The sequence below is a fragment of the Haliotis rufescens genome, unplaced genomic scaffold, assembly GCF_023055435.1.
Source record: "Haliotis rufescens isolate VD_foot unplaced genomic scaffold, xgHalRufe1.0.p SCAF_3, whole genome shotgun sequence".
In the NCBI taxonomy this organism is placed as follows: Eukaryota; Metazoa; Mollusca; class Gastropoda; order Lepetellida; family Haliotidae; genus Haliotis; species Haliotis rufescens.
The window spans coordinates 63879583-63895519 of record NW_025964001.1 but is presented as its reverse complement, the minus strand read 5'-3'; the positions used below and the strand labels follow the sequence as shown (position 1 = coordinate 63895519).

General features: G+C 39.7%; 1 protein-coding gene across 1 annotated transcript; it reads right to left on the bottom strand.

Moving 5' to 3' along the window:
- Positions 1–1690: 1690 nt before the first annotated feature.
- Positions 1691–15490, bottom strand: LOC124132458 (mannan endo-1,4-beta-mannosidase-like). The gene is made up of 7 exons (XM_046496367.2): positions 15403–15490; positions 14247–14308; positions 8474–8665; positions 5399–5825; positions 3731–3884; positions 2423–2488; positions 1691–1969 (listed from the first exon to the last, which is right to left on the bottom strand). Exons 2-7 carry the CDS (start codon positions 14287–14289, stop codon positions 1724–1726), a joined length of 1128 nt encoding a protein of 375 aa, XP_046352323.2. The 5' UTR covers positions 14290–14308; positions 15403–15490; the 3' UTR covers positions 1691–1723.
- Positions 15491–15937: the final 447 nt, after the last annotated feature.

The window sequence follows — 15937 nt, the reverse complement described above, 5'->3', positions numbered from 1 at the left end:
AGAAGCATCTTGTTTTCTTGAAACCAACGCTCAAAGACCGTTTATTAAACACATTTAATCATTAAGGAAGCAACGCCATTGATCATACGAAGTTAGCAACGTGTTGAAGGTGTTATGTGCCATAGGCATATTGAAGGTGGGCACACATCAGAATAGTGTTGCCCAAACGCTGCATGTTTCTCAAGCTGTTATTGGCAGATTGTAGGCCCGATACAAACAAACACGTAACGTTAATGGGCAACAAGTCCAGCCCGGGACAGATAAGTCAGGACGATAGCATGGTGAAATCGGTTGAAAACTGTCACTCAGATAAGGAACCGGTTGCGACAGGCATCTGGTGTAATATTAAATGCCCAGACGGTGCAAAATAGCCTGCACAGATGGCATTTTCGTGCACGACGTCAACGAGTCACCACACAACTTACTGCACGTCATTTGAATCAGAGGCGTCAGTGGTGTAGGGAACGTCAGCACGGGGCTAACCGACGTTGGGCTTATGTCATGATTCCTGACGAATCTTAGTGTTCAGTCTCGACCTGCAAGACCGAAGGGGAGGGGGTGAAGACGGATGACCCAGTCGTCTAAGGCGCCGCAATTCGCTGTGCAGAGTTGCGGCTCCTGGTTCGCCGCTATTATGTTTCCATGTTTGTCAGCACCATACCCGTGCTCGTGGGCTTCATCGAAGTGGTAAACGTCTGAAACCTGCATCACTTCGGGCTTTCCTCCCACATCAAGCTGACACTCCGTGATATAACTGGAATACTTTTAAAAGCGGCGTTAAATCCAACCCACTCACTCTACGGCGACTATGCTTGTCGTAAGCGGCGACTAACACCATCGGGTGGTCAGGCTCGCTGACTTGGTTGATGCATGTCATTGCATCCCAAATGCGTGGATGGATGCTCATGATATCAATCACTGGCTTGTCTGGTCCAGACTCGATTATTTACAGACCGCCGTCATATAGCTGGGCTATTTCTGAGTGCGGCGTTAAACAACAAAGAAACAAAACACTCAGTCCATGACCGAAGGAATCGTGGTTGGAGACGTCCTTAGGATCGTTTTATGGATGTTGAGGGGTGGGTCAATAATGTTATGTGGTGGTATCACAATGGCCGAACTGCGCTCCATATTGTCCATGGCAGAGTCCCAGATCAATAGTAATGGGACAACATCATTGCATTACTCGTGATGCTATTTCCACAATGTGTTGGGCAACGTTTCATCTTTCAAGATGATAATGCCCGTGAAAGAGAAAGTGAGTGAGTGAGTACGGTTTTAGCAATATTCCAGCAATACCATGTGCGGGGGACACCCGAAATGGGCTTCACACATTCTACCCATGTCGGGAATCAAACCCCGGTCTTCGGCGTGACGAGTGAACGCTTTAACCACTAGAGAGAGAGAGAGAGAGAGAGAGAGAGAGAGAGAGAGAGAGAGAGAGAGAGTGTTTCGGGGTGGGTAAATCATTACGTTTTAATGGGCTTCGTTGTAACTCCGTTGTGACACGCATTAACTTCTGTCATTTTTCTATTGGAACACATTCACGTCCGTCATTGTACTCGGGAACACATCGACAGAGCACAGCTTGCCAGGAAGCGCACTCACCTACTAAAAAACACAAATCATATTTTCTCGCATTCTCGCATGTGATATTATGTGTAGGCTACCAGGAACAGAGTCAACACCATTTCGTTTTGAATGTTTGATTTTATTCCACACATTACAGAGTGAAATGAACCGTTCCCTTGGATGCATCGCTGTTGTTTCTGATTGACGCCACTCCTCTCTTCTGAGTCTCCCACGCATCCCCTTCATAGTTATCGGTTGCAGACCAGCTCCAGGCTCCACAGTAACCATGGTTATAAGCATACTGGAACATGGACTCGATGGCCATCCCGCCGCCATTCTTGGAGGCAAACTCACCCACCATCAGCGGCTTGTTCAGCTTGTAGTCACTCTTTTGGTGCTGGGGAAATAGGAAGTAGTGTACTCCAAGGTGGACACCGTGGTCAATACAATTGTGAAAACTGTGACGTACACAACTGATGAACACAGTGATGAATGGAAGGATCAACTCACTCACCATCGACCTAGTTGGTTGGTTGGTTTGTTGTTCAACGCCGCACTCAGCAATATTCAAGCTATATGACGGCGGTCTGTAAATAATCGAGTCTGGACCAGACAATCCAGTGATTAATATCATGAGCATCGATCCACGCAATTGGGATCGATGACATACATCAACCAAGTCAGCGAGCCTGACCACCCGATCCCGTTAGTCGCCTTTTACGACAAGCATAGTCACCTTTTACGGCAAGCATGGGTTGCCGAAGACCTATTCTACCCCGGAATCTTCACGGGTCTATGTCTAAATTGAAGATGGTGACTCTGGAAATAGTACAGGACTAATACAAGTTACCTTGAATGGTGAGAGGTTGTCGAAGTGTTTGCCATATGAGTGTAATGTGTAGAATTGCAGCACTCCCTGAAACAAGAAAAATTTCAGTGTACAGACACGTACGTCATACACAGGTGTATTGGTTGTTTCAGTTCAGCCCAGTAGGTATTCCGGGTTAGAGCAGGTCTCGACCTATGCTGTCGTAAGAGGGGACTAAACGGATCCCGTGGTCAAGTTCGGTGCATCTTCCCGATTCAAGGGAGTTACCTGACTGTGAAAGTCGTTTTCTCCAAAGGCTGGAATTTCTTGGCTCGATCGTAGCGCCACCAGTGGCTATAACGAGTTATGTCCCTTTCATGTCCCCCCTACTGACCAATCAGATTTCGCCTCTCACATCACTTGCTTTTGCTTCCAAGCCAAGAAGATCTGACCGATAATCACGATTTATACATTCATAAAACGGGTCTTACTTCGCGAAGTGCATCAGATCAAGTGAACACCTTGATTAAAAACATGGAAAGATTTTTCAACTATCTGTTGACGCTAATTTGAAGGTACACATGCTTTGCAAACACTCTAATCGACCGTTTACGAACCGGATGTCGTTTTCTATACGCGATTTTGATTGGACTGTGCATAGACTCATTAATCCAGCCAATATATAACTTTGGAATTCCAGCCTAGTTCGGCTTGGGTAGAAACTGGACTTTAATAGTCAGTTAACACCCTTGCCTCGGGAAGATGAGTTCGGTGATGTGGTTGACGGTGTGATGGTACCCCGACGGCGTGTATCGTTTTTCATGATATCAGTCACTGGATTGTCTGGATGCCGTCATATAGCTTAAATATTGCAGAGGGCGGCATTACATAATGAACCAAAATTATCTTTAAGTAATATGCTACATCTACTGTAACTGGCTGTGTATCGGGCGCTCACCAAAGGTTGGTCTCCAGATCCGATACCAGGATGTGAGCTACAAATGACATAGCGTCGTATAAAGCCTCTACCAAAACAACTATAACATAGGTTATTATGCCTCAAAGTGAGATTGACAAATCAGAGAGCAGAACTAACCCCACATGAGACCGTGAACCGTCAGTCAAAATCCTCTAAGGTTTGAAGAGTAGTCTCCCTTTGACCCTGACGTAAACGGTAGTAAGTGTTAAGTATTTATTTGACATGTGCGATATGGATACCAGTTTAAACGGTTCGGCATAATTTCGTAATGGTGTCTTCAGTTGCCGCATACAGTATCATGTTAGATTAGCAGAAAAATATTGTGCTCGGCTGACGCCTCGACACCATAGCTAATAATATGCATATCCGACCTGTGCCTTGCCTCCCGCCTGTGTCAGACAGTGATCCGAGTAGTGGTTGTGCGAGCCATATTCGTCCGTATTGACCTGTGCTTTCCATGACCCCAACGTCACAAGAGCACCGGGGTCTGTTTGTCTGATAGCGTCAACCTGCCAGTTGATGAACCTGTGCATGTCAACATTGAGTAAATGTATCTCACTGTCATCATAACCATGTCCGCTGTGAAGATCTGGGATAGACATAGTCTTCAGCAACCCATGCTTGCCACAAGAGGCGACTTACGGGATCGCAAGGAGTAAACTACGGTTATAACGAACACGCTTATGACAAACTGACGGATATAACGAACTTACTTTTTTGGTCCCGACTATTTGCTGTAGTAATGCTGTATATATGCTTATAACGAACTACGGTTATAAAGAACTAAACTTAGCAGTCCCTTTAAGTTCGTTATAACCGTAGTTTACTGTACTTGGTTGAGTCATGTCATCGTATCCTAACTGCGTAGATCGAAGCTCTTGATGTCAATTCCTGGATTGCCTGGCCCAGACTCGATTATTTACAAATATAAATTCTCAATGCAAGAGAATCAACAACACTATCCCGTCACATGTAAGCCGTTACGTGAATAGATATAATGACGTCGCCTTGTGCACAACGCACAGGTCACAAATCAGGTGAGCTTAACCAACGTCGGTCGCGGAGAGTCGTTGGATGGGTGACCGCGTTTCGGCAGTTTGTCTGCTGAGAGTTTCTAGGGCTTCGATCCTGCCCCACACTGGATCACATGTAACACACGTGGTGTCTCCTTGGTTGGTTGGTTTGTTGTTTAACGCCGCACTCAGCAATATTCCAGCTATATGACGGCTGTCTGTAACTAATCGAGTCTGGACCAGACAATCCAGTGATTAATATCATGAGCATCGATCCACGCAATCCACGCAATGACATGCATCAACCAAGTCAGCGAGCCTGACCACCCGATCCCGTTAGTCGCCTTTTACGACAAGCATAGTCACACTTTACGGCAAGCATGGGTTGCTGAAGACCAATTCTACCCCGGAATCTTCACGGGTGGTGTCTCCTTGGGCCAGTGGCTTTGTTAGAAATGAGCCTCTGTTCACCCAGCAGTGAGTGGGTCCCCGGTAGGATGAGACATGGCAGCTTGGGGTGTATACTCCCTAGGGAGCTGAGAATGATTGTTGAGTAGCCACTGACCCAGTAACAGGGGCGATAATAGCGCTTTGAGCTTGCCCCTGTGCGGTGTGGAACTATGAGCAACATAAATTGCATTTTGTAAGATTGCTAAGATAAGATAACAATATACAGCACCATTCAAGAACAGTGATGTATGAACCCCGCATATGGGCCTTGATGTTGAAACATTTACCTTTGAGGGGGCACGGGTGACCCAGTCGTCTAAGGCGCCGCGATTCGCTCTGCAGAGTTGCGTCCCTTGGGCACGCCAGAAACCTATGATTGCGGGTTCGAATCCCGGTTCGACACGATTATGTTTCTAGGTTTGTCAGCACCAAACCGTGCTCGTGGGTTTCACCGAAGTGCTAAACGTCCAAGACCAGCATCACTTCGGGCTTTCCTCCCTCATTAAGCTGACACGCCGTGATATAACTGGAATACTGTTAAAAGCGGCGTTAAACACAACTCACTCACTCATTTACCTTTGAACGTCTTCATAGTTATAAAGTCTCCCAGCCCAGCCGGCACCATCCGGTATGAGATGGGTAGCGTTTAAGCAAGGATTATTACTGCTTCTCTGCGTGTTGATAAGGCCCTCGGGTTCATTCATGATGTCCCAGCCTCCGACTGCAGGGTTGTCTTTCACAGACTTGACCCACGGGATGAGGGCGTGTTGGAGATAGGACGTGAGTTTCCCGGTATCCCGAATCAGCCCATCCATCCGGTATTCCTTGTCAAACTTGACGGCCCCGTTCCAGAGGCAGAAGAAGACGAGGATGTTGTATTTCTGGCCCAGACCAAGCAGCTCCTTCATGTCACTGAGAAATGTTCCAGAACTGTCTAAACCGGTCACGTAGCCGTTTCCATCAAAGAGGGGACTGGTCTCGCCCTGCACATGTATCCATATACCTGCAACAGCACGGATATGCCTTCGGAAACGTGGGTCCACTGTCGGTATTGTTAGCCGACACACACTGACACATATTTCTCACTAAAACTTGACAATACACAGAATATATCTGACGTAACACGAATATACCTGAAGTAAGATGCATATACCTGAAGTAAGATACATATACTTGAAGTAAGATGCATATACCTGAAGTAAGATACATATACCTGAAGTAAGATACATATACTTGAAGTAAGATGCATATACCTGAAGTAAGATACATATACTTGAAGTAAGATGCATATACCTGAAGTAAGATACATATACTTGAAGTAAGATGCATATACCTGAAGTAAGATACATATACTTGAAGTAAGATGCATATACCTGAAGTAAGATGCATATACCTGAAGTAAGATGCATATACCTGAAGTAAGATACATATACTTGAAGTAAGATGCATATACCTGAAGTAAGATGCATATACCTGAAGTAAGATACATATACTTGAAGTAAGATGCATATACCTAAAGGAAGATACATATACTTGAAGTAAGATGCATATACCTGAAGTAAGATGAATATATCTGAAGTACGATGCATATACCTGAAGTAAGATGCATATACCTGACGTAAGATGACTATACTTGAAGTAGGATGCATATACCTGAAGTAAGATGCATATACCTGAAGTAAGATGAATATATCTGAAGTAAGGTGAATATACCTGAAGTAAGATGTATATACCTGAAGTAAGATACATATACTTGAAGTACATGTGTAAGATGCATATACCTGAAGTAAGGTACATATACTTGAAGTAAGATGCATATACCTGAAGTAAGATACATATACTTGAAGTAAGATGCATATACCTGAAGTAAGATACATATACTTGAAGTAAGATGCATATACCTAAAGGAAGATACATATACTTGAAGTAAGATGCATATACCTGAAGTAAGATGAATATATCTGAAGTACGATGCATATACCTGAAGTAAGATGCATATACCTGACGTAAGATGACTATACTTGAAGTAGGATGCATATACCTGAAGTAAGATGCATATACCTGAAGTAAGATGAATATATCTGAAGTAAGGTGAATATACCTGAAGTAAGATGTATATACCTGAAGTAAGATACATATACTTGAAGTAAGATGCATATACCTGAAGTAAGGTACATATACTTGAAGTAAGATGCATATACCTGAAGTAAGATACATATACTTGAAGTAAGATGCATATACCTGAAGTAAGATACATATACTTGAAGTAAGATACATATACTTGAAGTAAGATACATATACTTGAAGTAGGATGCATATACCTGAAGTAAGATACATATACCTGAAGTAAGATGAATATATCTGAAGTACGATGCATATACCTTAAAGTACGATGCATATACCTCAAGTAAGATGCATATACCTGAAGTAAGATGCATATACCTGAAGTAAGATGAATATACCTGAAGTAAGATGCATATACCTGAAGTAAGATGAATATACTTGAAGTAAGGTGAATATACCTGAAGTAAGATGCATATATCTTAAGTAAGATGCATAAACTTGTAATATGCATATACCTGAAGTAAGATGCATATATCTGAAGTAAGATGCATATACCTGAAGTAGAAGCATATACTTGAAGTAAGATGCATATACCTGAAGTAGATGCATATACCTGAAGTAAGATGCATATACTTGAAGTAAGATGCATATACTTGAAGTAGGATGCATATACCTGATGTAAGATGCACAAACTTGAAAGATGCATATACCTGAAGTAGATGCATATACTTGAAGTAAGATGAATGTACCTGAAGTAAGATGCATATATTTGAAGTAAGACCTGACGTAAGATGAATGTGCTTGACGTAACATGCATATACCTGACGTAACATAAATACACACAGATCTAAGTGACCATACCATGAGAGTACCTACATGACATAAATATGTATACCAATAGGAACACAAATATATTTCTACAATATCACAGTAATAATACAACAGTGCCGTCATTTGAACCGCGTTCCTTGAACTTCAGTTATATGAAAAAATGCAGACCCTGCAGTGTTTTATTGTACGATTAACAACGACAACAAGTCGTTTATTTTTTAACACGAATAAGTCGTATTGGGTGGGTAATGCACATTATAGTTATGTAAATTATACAGTGTGTATGTATACATGGTGAGTTCTGCATAAAGTAGAGTCCCTCTCTCTCTCTAGGGCCTTATCAACGCGCACAGAAGCAGTAATAATCCTTGCTTAAACTATGATGTTCAAAGGTAAATGAGTGAGTGAGTTGGGTTTAACCCCGCTTTTAACAGTTTTCCAGTTATATCACGGCGTGTCAGCTTAATGTGGGAGGAAAGCCCGAAGTGATGCAGGTCTCAGACGTTTACCACTTCGGTGAAACCCACGAGCACGGGTATCGTGCTGACAAACCTAGAAACATAATCGGGGCGAACCGGGATTCAAACCCACAACGATAGGTTTCTGGCGTGCCCAAGGGACGCACCTCTGCACATCGAATCGCGGCGCCTTAGACGACTGGCCCACCCGTGCCCCCCTCAACAACTGAAACGCTTGTAAGCTAGTATTTTCTGTGCATGTTATATCCAAAACCAGGACTAAATACTAGGCACTTACGGATGGAGTTGCCCCCTGATTCATGGAGCTCCTTGAAGTATCTCTCATAACTGGATTTCCTTGTAGCGAATTGATTGTTCCCAAAGTCTGTGGCATAACCGACCCAAGCTAGGTTGACACCTGACAGAAACACGCGGCTTCCGTCTTTCGTGAAATAATCGCCACTGATTTGTAGACGATCACATTCCACGGCTGAAACAAGTTGCAGACATAATTAATTACAAAATACAAGCATTGCTTGATGTCTTGTAATACTTGTACTACGGAGTGGTCATTTGTCAAAGAGGGGGTGGTGGGTGGGGGTGGGTGCTGAGATTGACCCACCATCCCTATAATAAATAACCAATCCCTACAATAAAATAAGTACTGGGTCAATTTTGTGCCCAAACTCCTCCCATATAGTTGTCATAAATTTTGGCGACCACCCTCTTTCGTTGTGTCATTTTACCATTATAATATAGTTGTCACATATTTTGGCGGCATCTATATGACGGCAGTCTTTGAAAAACCGAATCTGAACGAGGCTACCAGTGATTGATATTTTGAATGACGTTCTGTGCATTCGGGGAACACAACATACCCTTATTGGACTAATATTAACAGTATTAACCAAATACTAACCATTTATTAAATGTGACATAGGACAAGTCTGAAGTTATAACGTTTGATCTAATTAGTACCTGAGCATAAACACATTTTACAAGGTATACTCACTATGTATGATCTAACAAAACATATTTTACAAGGTATACACACTATATGTGATCTAACAAAACACATTTTACAAGGCATACTATGTGTGATCTAACAAAACACATTGTACAAGGCATACTCACTATGTGTGATGTAACAAAACACATTTTACAAGGTATACTCACTATGTGTGATCTAACAAAACACATTTTACAAGGTATACTCACTATGTGTGATCTAACAAAACACATTTTACAAGGTATACTCACTATGTGTGATCTAACAAAACACATGTAACAAGGTGTACTCACTATGTGTGATCTAACCAAACACATTGTACAAGGTATACTCACTATGTGTGATCTAACAAAACACATTTTACAAGGTATACTCACTATGTGTGATCTAACAAAACACATTTTACAAGGTATACTCACTATGTGTCATCTAACAAAACACATTTTACAAGGTATACTCAATATGTGTGATCTAACAAAACACATTTTACAAGGTATACTCACTATGTGTGATCTAACAAAACACATGTTACAAGGCATACTCACTATGTGTGATCTAACAAAACACATTTTACAAGGTATACTCACTATGTGTGATCTAACAAAACACATTTTACAAGGTATATTCACTATGTGTGATCTAACAAAACACATTGTACAAGGTATACTCACTATGTGTGATCTAACAAAACACATTTTACAAGGTATACTCACTATGTGTGATCTAACAAAACACATTGTACAAGGTATACTCAATATGTGTGATCTAACAAAACACATTTTACAAGGTATACTCACTATGTGTGATCTAACAAAACACATTTTACAAGGTGTACTCACTATGTGTGATCTAACAAAACACATTTTGCAAGGCATACTCACTGTGTGTCATCTAACAAAACACATTGTACAAGGCATACTCACTGTGTGTGATCTAACAAAACACATTTTACAAGGCATACTCAATATGTGTCATCTAACAAAACACATTTTAAAAGGCATACTCACTTTGTGTGATCTAACAAAACACATTGTACAAGGCATACTCACTATGTGTGATCTAACAAAACACATTTTACAAGGCATACTCACTGTGTGTGATCTAACAAAACACATTTTAAAAGGCATACTCACTATGTGTGATGTAACAAAACACATTTTACAAGGCATACTCACTATGTTTGATCTAACAAAACACATTGTACAAGGCATACTCACTATGTGTAATCTAACAAAACACATTTTACAAGGCATACTCACTGTGTGTCATCTAACAAAACACATTTTACAAGGTATACACACTATATGTGATCTAACAAAACATATTTTACAAGGCATACTCACTGTGTGTCATCTAACAAAACACATTGTACAAGGCATACTCACTATGTTTGATCTAACAAAACACATTGTACAAGGCATACTCACTACGTGTGATCTAACAAAACACATGTTACAAGGTATACTCACTATGTGTGATCTAACAAAACACATTTTACAAGGCATACTCACTATGTGTCATCTAACAAAACACATTTTACAAGGCATACTCAATATGTGTCATCTAACAAAACACATTTTACAAGCCATACGCAATATGTGTGATCTAACAAAACACATTTTACAAGCCATACGCAATATGTGTCATCTAACAAAACACATTTTACAAGGTATACTCACTATGTGTGATCTAACAAAACACATTTTACAAGGTATACACACTATGTGTGATCTAACAAAACACATGTTACAAGGTATACTCACTATGTGTGATCTAACAAAACACATGTTACAAGGTATACTCACTATGTGTGATCTAACAAAACACATGTTACAAGGTATACTCACTATGTGTGATCTAACAAAACACATGTTACAAGGTATACTCACTATGTGTGATCTAACAAAACACATGTTACAAGGCATACTCACTATGTGTGATCTAACAAAACACATGTTACAAGGCATACTCACTATGTGTGATCTAACAAAACACATGTTACAAGGTATACTCACTATGTGTGATCTAACAAAACACATGTTACAAGGTATACTCACTATGTGTGATCTAACAAAACACATGTTACAAGGTATACTCACTATGTGTGATCTAACAAAACACATGTTACAAGGTATACTCACTATGTGTGATCTAACAAAACACATGTTACAAGGTATACTCACTATGTGTGATCTAACAAAACACATGTTACAAGGTATACTCACTATGTGTGATCTAACAAAACACATGTTACAAGGTATACTCACTATGTGTGATCTAACAAAACACATGTTACAAGGTATACTCACTATGTGTGATCTAACAAAACACATGTAACAAGGTGTACTCACTATGTGTGATCTAACAAAACACATTGTACAAGGTATACTCACTATGTGTGATCTAACAAAACACATTTTACAAGGTATACTCACTATGTGTGATCTAACAAAACACATTTTACAAGGTATACTCACTATGTGTCATCTAACAAAACACATTTTACAAGGTATACTCAATATATGTGATCTAACAAAACACATTTTACAAGGCATACTATGTGTGATCTAACAAAACACATTGTACAAGGCATACTCACTATGTGTGATGTAACAAAACACATTTTACAAGGTATACTCACTATGTGTGATCTAACAAAACACATTTTACAAGGTATACTCACTATGTGTGATCTAACAAAACACATTTTACAAGGTATACTCACTATGTGTGATCTAACAAAACACATGTAACAAGGTGTACTCACTATGTGTGATCTAACAAAACACATTGTACAAGGTATACTCACTATGTGTGATCTAACAAAACACATTTTACAAGGTATACTCACTATGTGTGATCTAACAAAACACATTTTACAAGGTATACTCACTATGTGTCATCTAACAAAACACATTTTACAAGGTATACTCAATATGTGTGATCTAACAAAACACATTTTACAAGGTATACTCACTATGTGTGATCTAACAAAACACATTTTACAAGGTGTACTCACTATGTGTGATCTAACAAAACACATTTTACAAGGTATACTCACTATGTGTGATCTAACAAAACACATTGTACAAGGTATACTCACTATGTGTGATCTAACAAAACACATTTTACAAGGTATACTCACTATGTGTGATCTAACAAAACACATTTTACAAGGTGTACTCACTATGTGTGATCTAACAAAACACATTTTGCAAGGCATACTCACTGTGTGTCATCTAACAAAACACATTGTACAAGGCATACTCACTGTGTGTGATCTAACAAAACACATTTTACAAGGCATACTCAATATGTGTCATCTAACAAAACACATTTTAAAAGGCATACTCACTTTGTGTGATCTAACAAAACACATTGTACAAGGCATACTCACTATGTGTGATCTAACAAAACACATTTTACAAGGCATACTCACTGTGTGTGATCTAACAAAACACATTTTAAAAGGCATACTCACTATGTGTGATGTAACAAAACACATTTTACAAGGCATACTCACTATGTTTGATCTAACAAAACACATTGTACAAGGCATACTCACTATGTGTAATCTAACAAAACACATTTTACAAGGCATACTCACTATATGTGATCTAACAAAACATATTTTACAAGGTATACTCACTATGTGTGATCTTACAAAACACATTTTGCAAGGCATACTCACTGTGTGTCATCTAACAAAACACATTGTACAAGGCATACTCACTATGTTTGATCTAACAAAACACATTGTACAAGGCATACTCACTACGTGTGATCTAACAAAACACATGTTACAAGGTATACTCACTATGTGTGATCTAACAAAACACATTTTACAAGGCATACTCACTATGTGTCATCTAACAAAACACATTTTACAAGGCATACTCAATATGTGTCATCTAACAAAACACATTTTACAAGCCATACGCAATATGTGTGATCTAACAAAACACATTTTACAAGCCATACGCAATATGTGTCATCTAACAAAACACATTTTACAAGGTATACTCACTATGTGTGATCTAACAAAACACATTTTACAAGGTATACACACTATGTGTGATCTAACAAAACACATGTTACAAGGTATACTCACTATGTGTGATCTAACAAAACACATGTTACAAGGTATACTCACTATGTGTGATCTAACAAAACACATGTTACAAGGTATACTCACTATGTGTGATCTAACAAAACACATGTTACAAGGCATACTCACTATGTGTGATCTAACAAAACACATGTTACAAGGCATACTCACTATGTGTGATCTAACAAAACACATGTTACAAGGTATACTCACTATGTGTGATCTAACAAAACACATGTTACAAGGTATACTCACTATGTGTGATCTAACAAAACACATGTTACAAGGTATACTCACTATGTGTGATCTAACAAAACACATGTTACAAGGTATACTCACTATGTGTGATCTAACAAAACACATGTTACAAGGTATACTCACTATGTGTGATCTAACAAAACACATGTTACAAGGTATACTCACTATGTGTGATCTAACAAAACACATGTTACAAGGTATACTCACTATGTGTGATCTAACAAAACACATGTTACAAGGTATACTCACTATGTGTGATCTAACAAAACACATGTTACAAGGTATACTCACTATGTGTGATCTAACAAAACACATGTTACAAGGTATACTCACTATGTGTGATCTAACAAAACACATGTTACAAGGTATACTCACTATGTGTGATCTAACAAAACACATGTTACAAGGTATACTCACTATGTGTGATCTAACAAAACACATGTTACAAGGTATACTCACTATGTGTGATCTAACAAAACACATTTTACAAGGTATACTGACTATGTGTGATCTAACAAAACACATGTTACAAGGTATACTCACTATGTGTGATCTTACAAAACACATTTTACAAGGCATACTCACTATGTGTGATCTAACAAAACACATTTTACAAGGTATACTCACTATGTGTGATCTAACAAAACACATGTTACAAGGTATACTCACGATGTGTGATCTAAGAGTGATACATACCTGGCAAGACTAATAGTAAGAGCACAGGTGCACATGGTATCATCCTGCTGCAGTTGTTCTGGCTTGGAACAGAAACATGGTTTTGACATCATCAAAAAAATTTGACTTGACTCTAAAACCTTAAGAAACCATAAGAAGAAGGGCTACTCGAGTAAAGGGTGTAGCACTAGAGGAAGCGATATTGGTGTATATGGTTTGCTGGAGGATGGGAGAATTGTGGAAAGTGTCTACTGAGCCAAATGAGTCAAATAAGAAGAGGAACTTGTTGAACGTATCTCAGTGTGGGTGAAGTCAGTGAGTGGTGTTGTCATTGGCACAATGCATAAACAGAAAAAGAGGAAACAGAATTGTTAAAACTCACCTTTTAGCGAACACCTGGCATCATCACTAGTTGATGGTGATTCATGAACACATGCTCATGATATAGTCGGAATTGTCCAATCGACCCTGCTTTTGGCAGAGATTTCTTGCGGCTATGCTGAGTGAGTGAGTATGGTTTGACGCCGCTTTTGGCATATTCCAGCAATATCACGGCGGGGGACACCAAAAATGGGATTCACTCATTGTACCCATGTGGAGAATCGAACCCGGGTCTTCGGCGTTCTTGTGGCTACGGAAAGGGTTTTGTGGCTCTTATTGTAACTAATTATTACATCATCTACACTACTGCTCACAAATACTTCTTCCACAGACTGGTACAGTCCCGGAAACGTGACAAGGTGCTTTCTCATGTTTGCAGAATTACCGGCGTACGCTTGCAAATTACCGCGGTACGTTTGTAGAAATACCGGCGTACGCTTGCAAATTACCGCGGTACGTTTGCAGAATTACCGGCGTACGCTTGCAAATTACCGCGGTACGTTTGCCGAATTACAGTGGTACTTTGCAGACTTATTGTACCTTACTGCTGTGATTTAGCAAACGAAGTTGTGAGAAGTAGTGTACTTTTATGTACATGTATAAAAAGGATTCCGATGACCATGTGTTTATGAATCACTATCAAATAGTGATGATACCAGGTGTTCGTACACGATGAGCTATCCCACCGGTGGCACCAGTCACTACCACATACAAAGATAAGCACTTGTTCACCTGAAAACGTAAACAATTGCTGAACAAAATAATTGCCTCTTTGTATGTTAAGAGCTCCGCATACCTGTTTCAGTGTTAGACGTCTGCAGAACCTGCGTGAAGTATGCAGTCACCGATAAGAGCTTCTCTATGCATGACTAGGCGTATTTAAGTCTCTTATCATTAATGTTTTGAAGTGACCTGGTTTATGTCTACAGTGACAAATGTTATTATCATACATTTACCTCCATGTCAGAATGATGAGATCTACTTGGTTCATGTAATCTCGATAAAATACTTTTTCATACTTCCATGTCCGAATGATGAGATCTGATTGGTTCACATAAACTTGATCAATTATTACGTGTCCCGTCTGGGAGGGAAACACATTTCTGAGCGGGAGAATAAATTCCTTATACACAGCTTGCTTGCTTCTGTCCTACTTAGTGACAGCACTGACCTGGCATAGACAGCCGTTATACTGACTCGGCACTTCGCGCTTGCGCAGTTGGCTTTTGCTGAGGTGTCAAATGTTGTTTAAAAATGGCTACTAACTTAGCACCATTAACTAACCGCATTAAATGCTTCTCCATGTTAGCTTCATTTCACACTATCGCAAT

Bases quoted from the DNA above. Each gene is read 5' to 3' on its own strand.
- LOC124132458 (XM_046496367.2), bottom strand. From the start codon at position 14,289: ATGATACCATGTGCACCTGTGCTCTTACTATTAGTCTTGCCAG. The intron at 5,826-8,473 runs GTAAGTGCCTAG...GTGCTGTTGCAG, and splicing joins ATCAGGGGGCAACTCCATCC to GTATATGGATACATGTGCAG. The intron at 1,970-2,422 runs GTAACTTGTATT...CTATTTCCCCAG, and splicing joins ACAACCTCTCACCATTCAAG to CACCAAAAGAGTGACTACAA.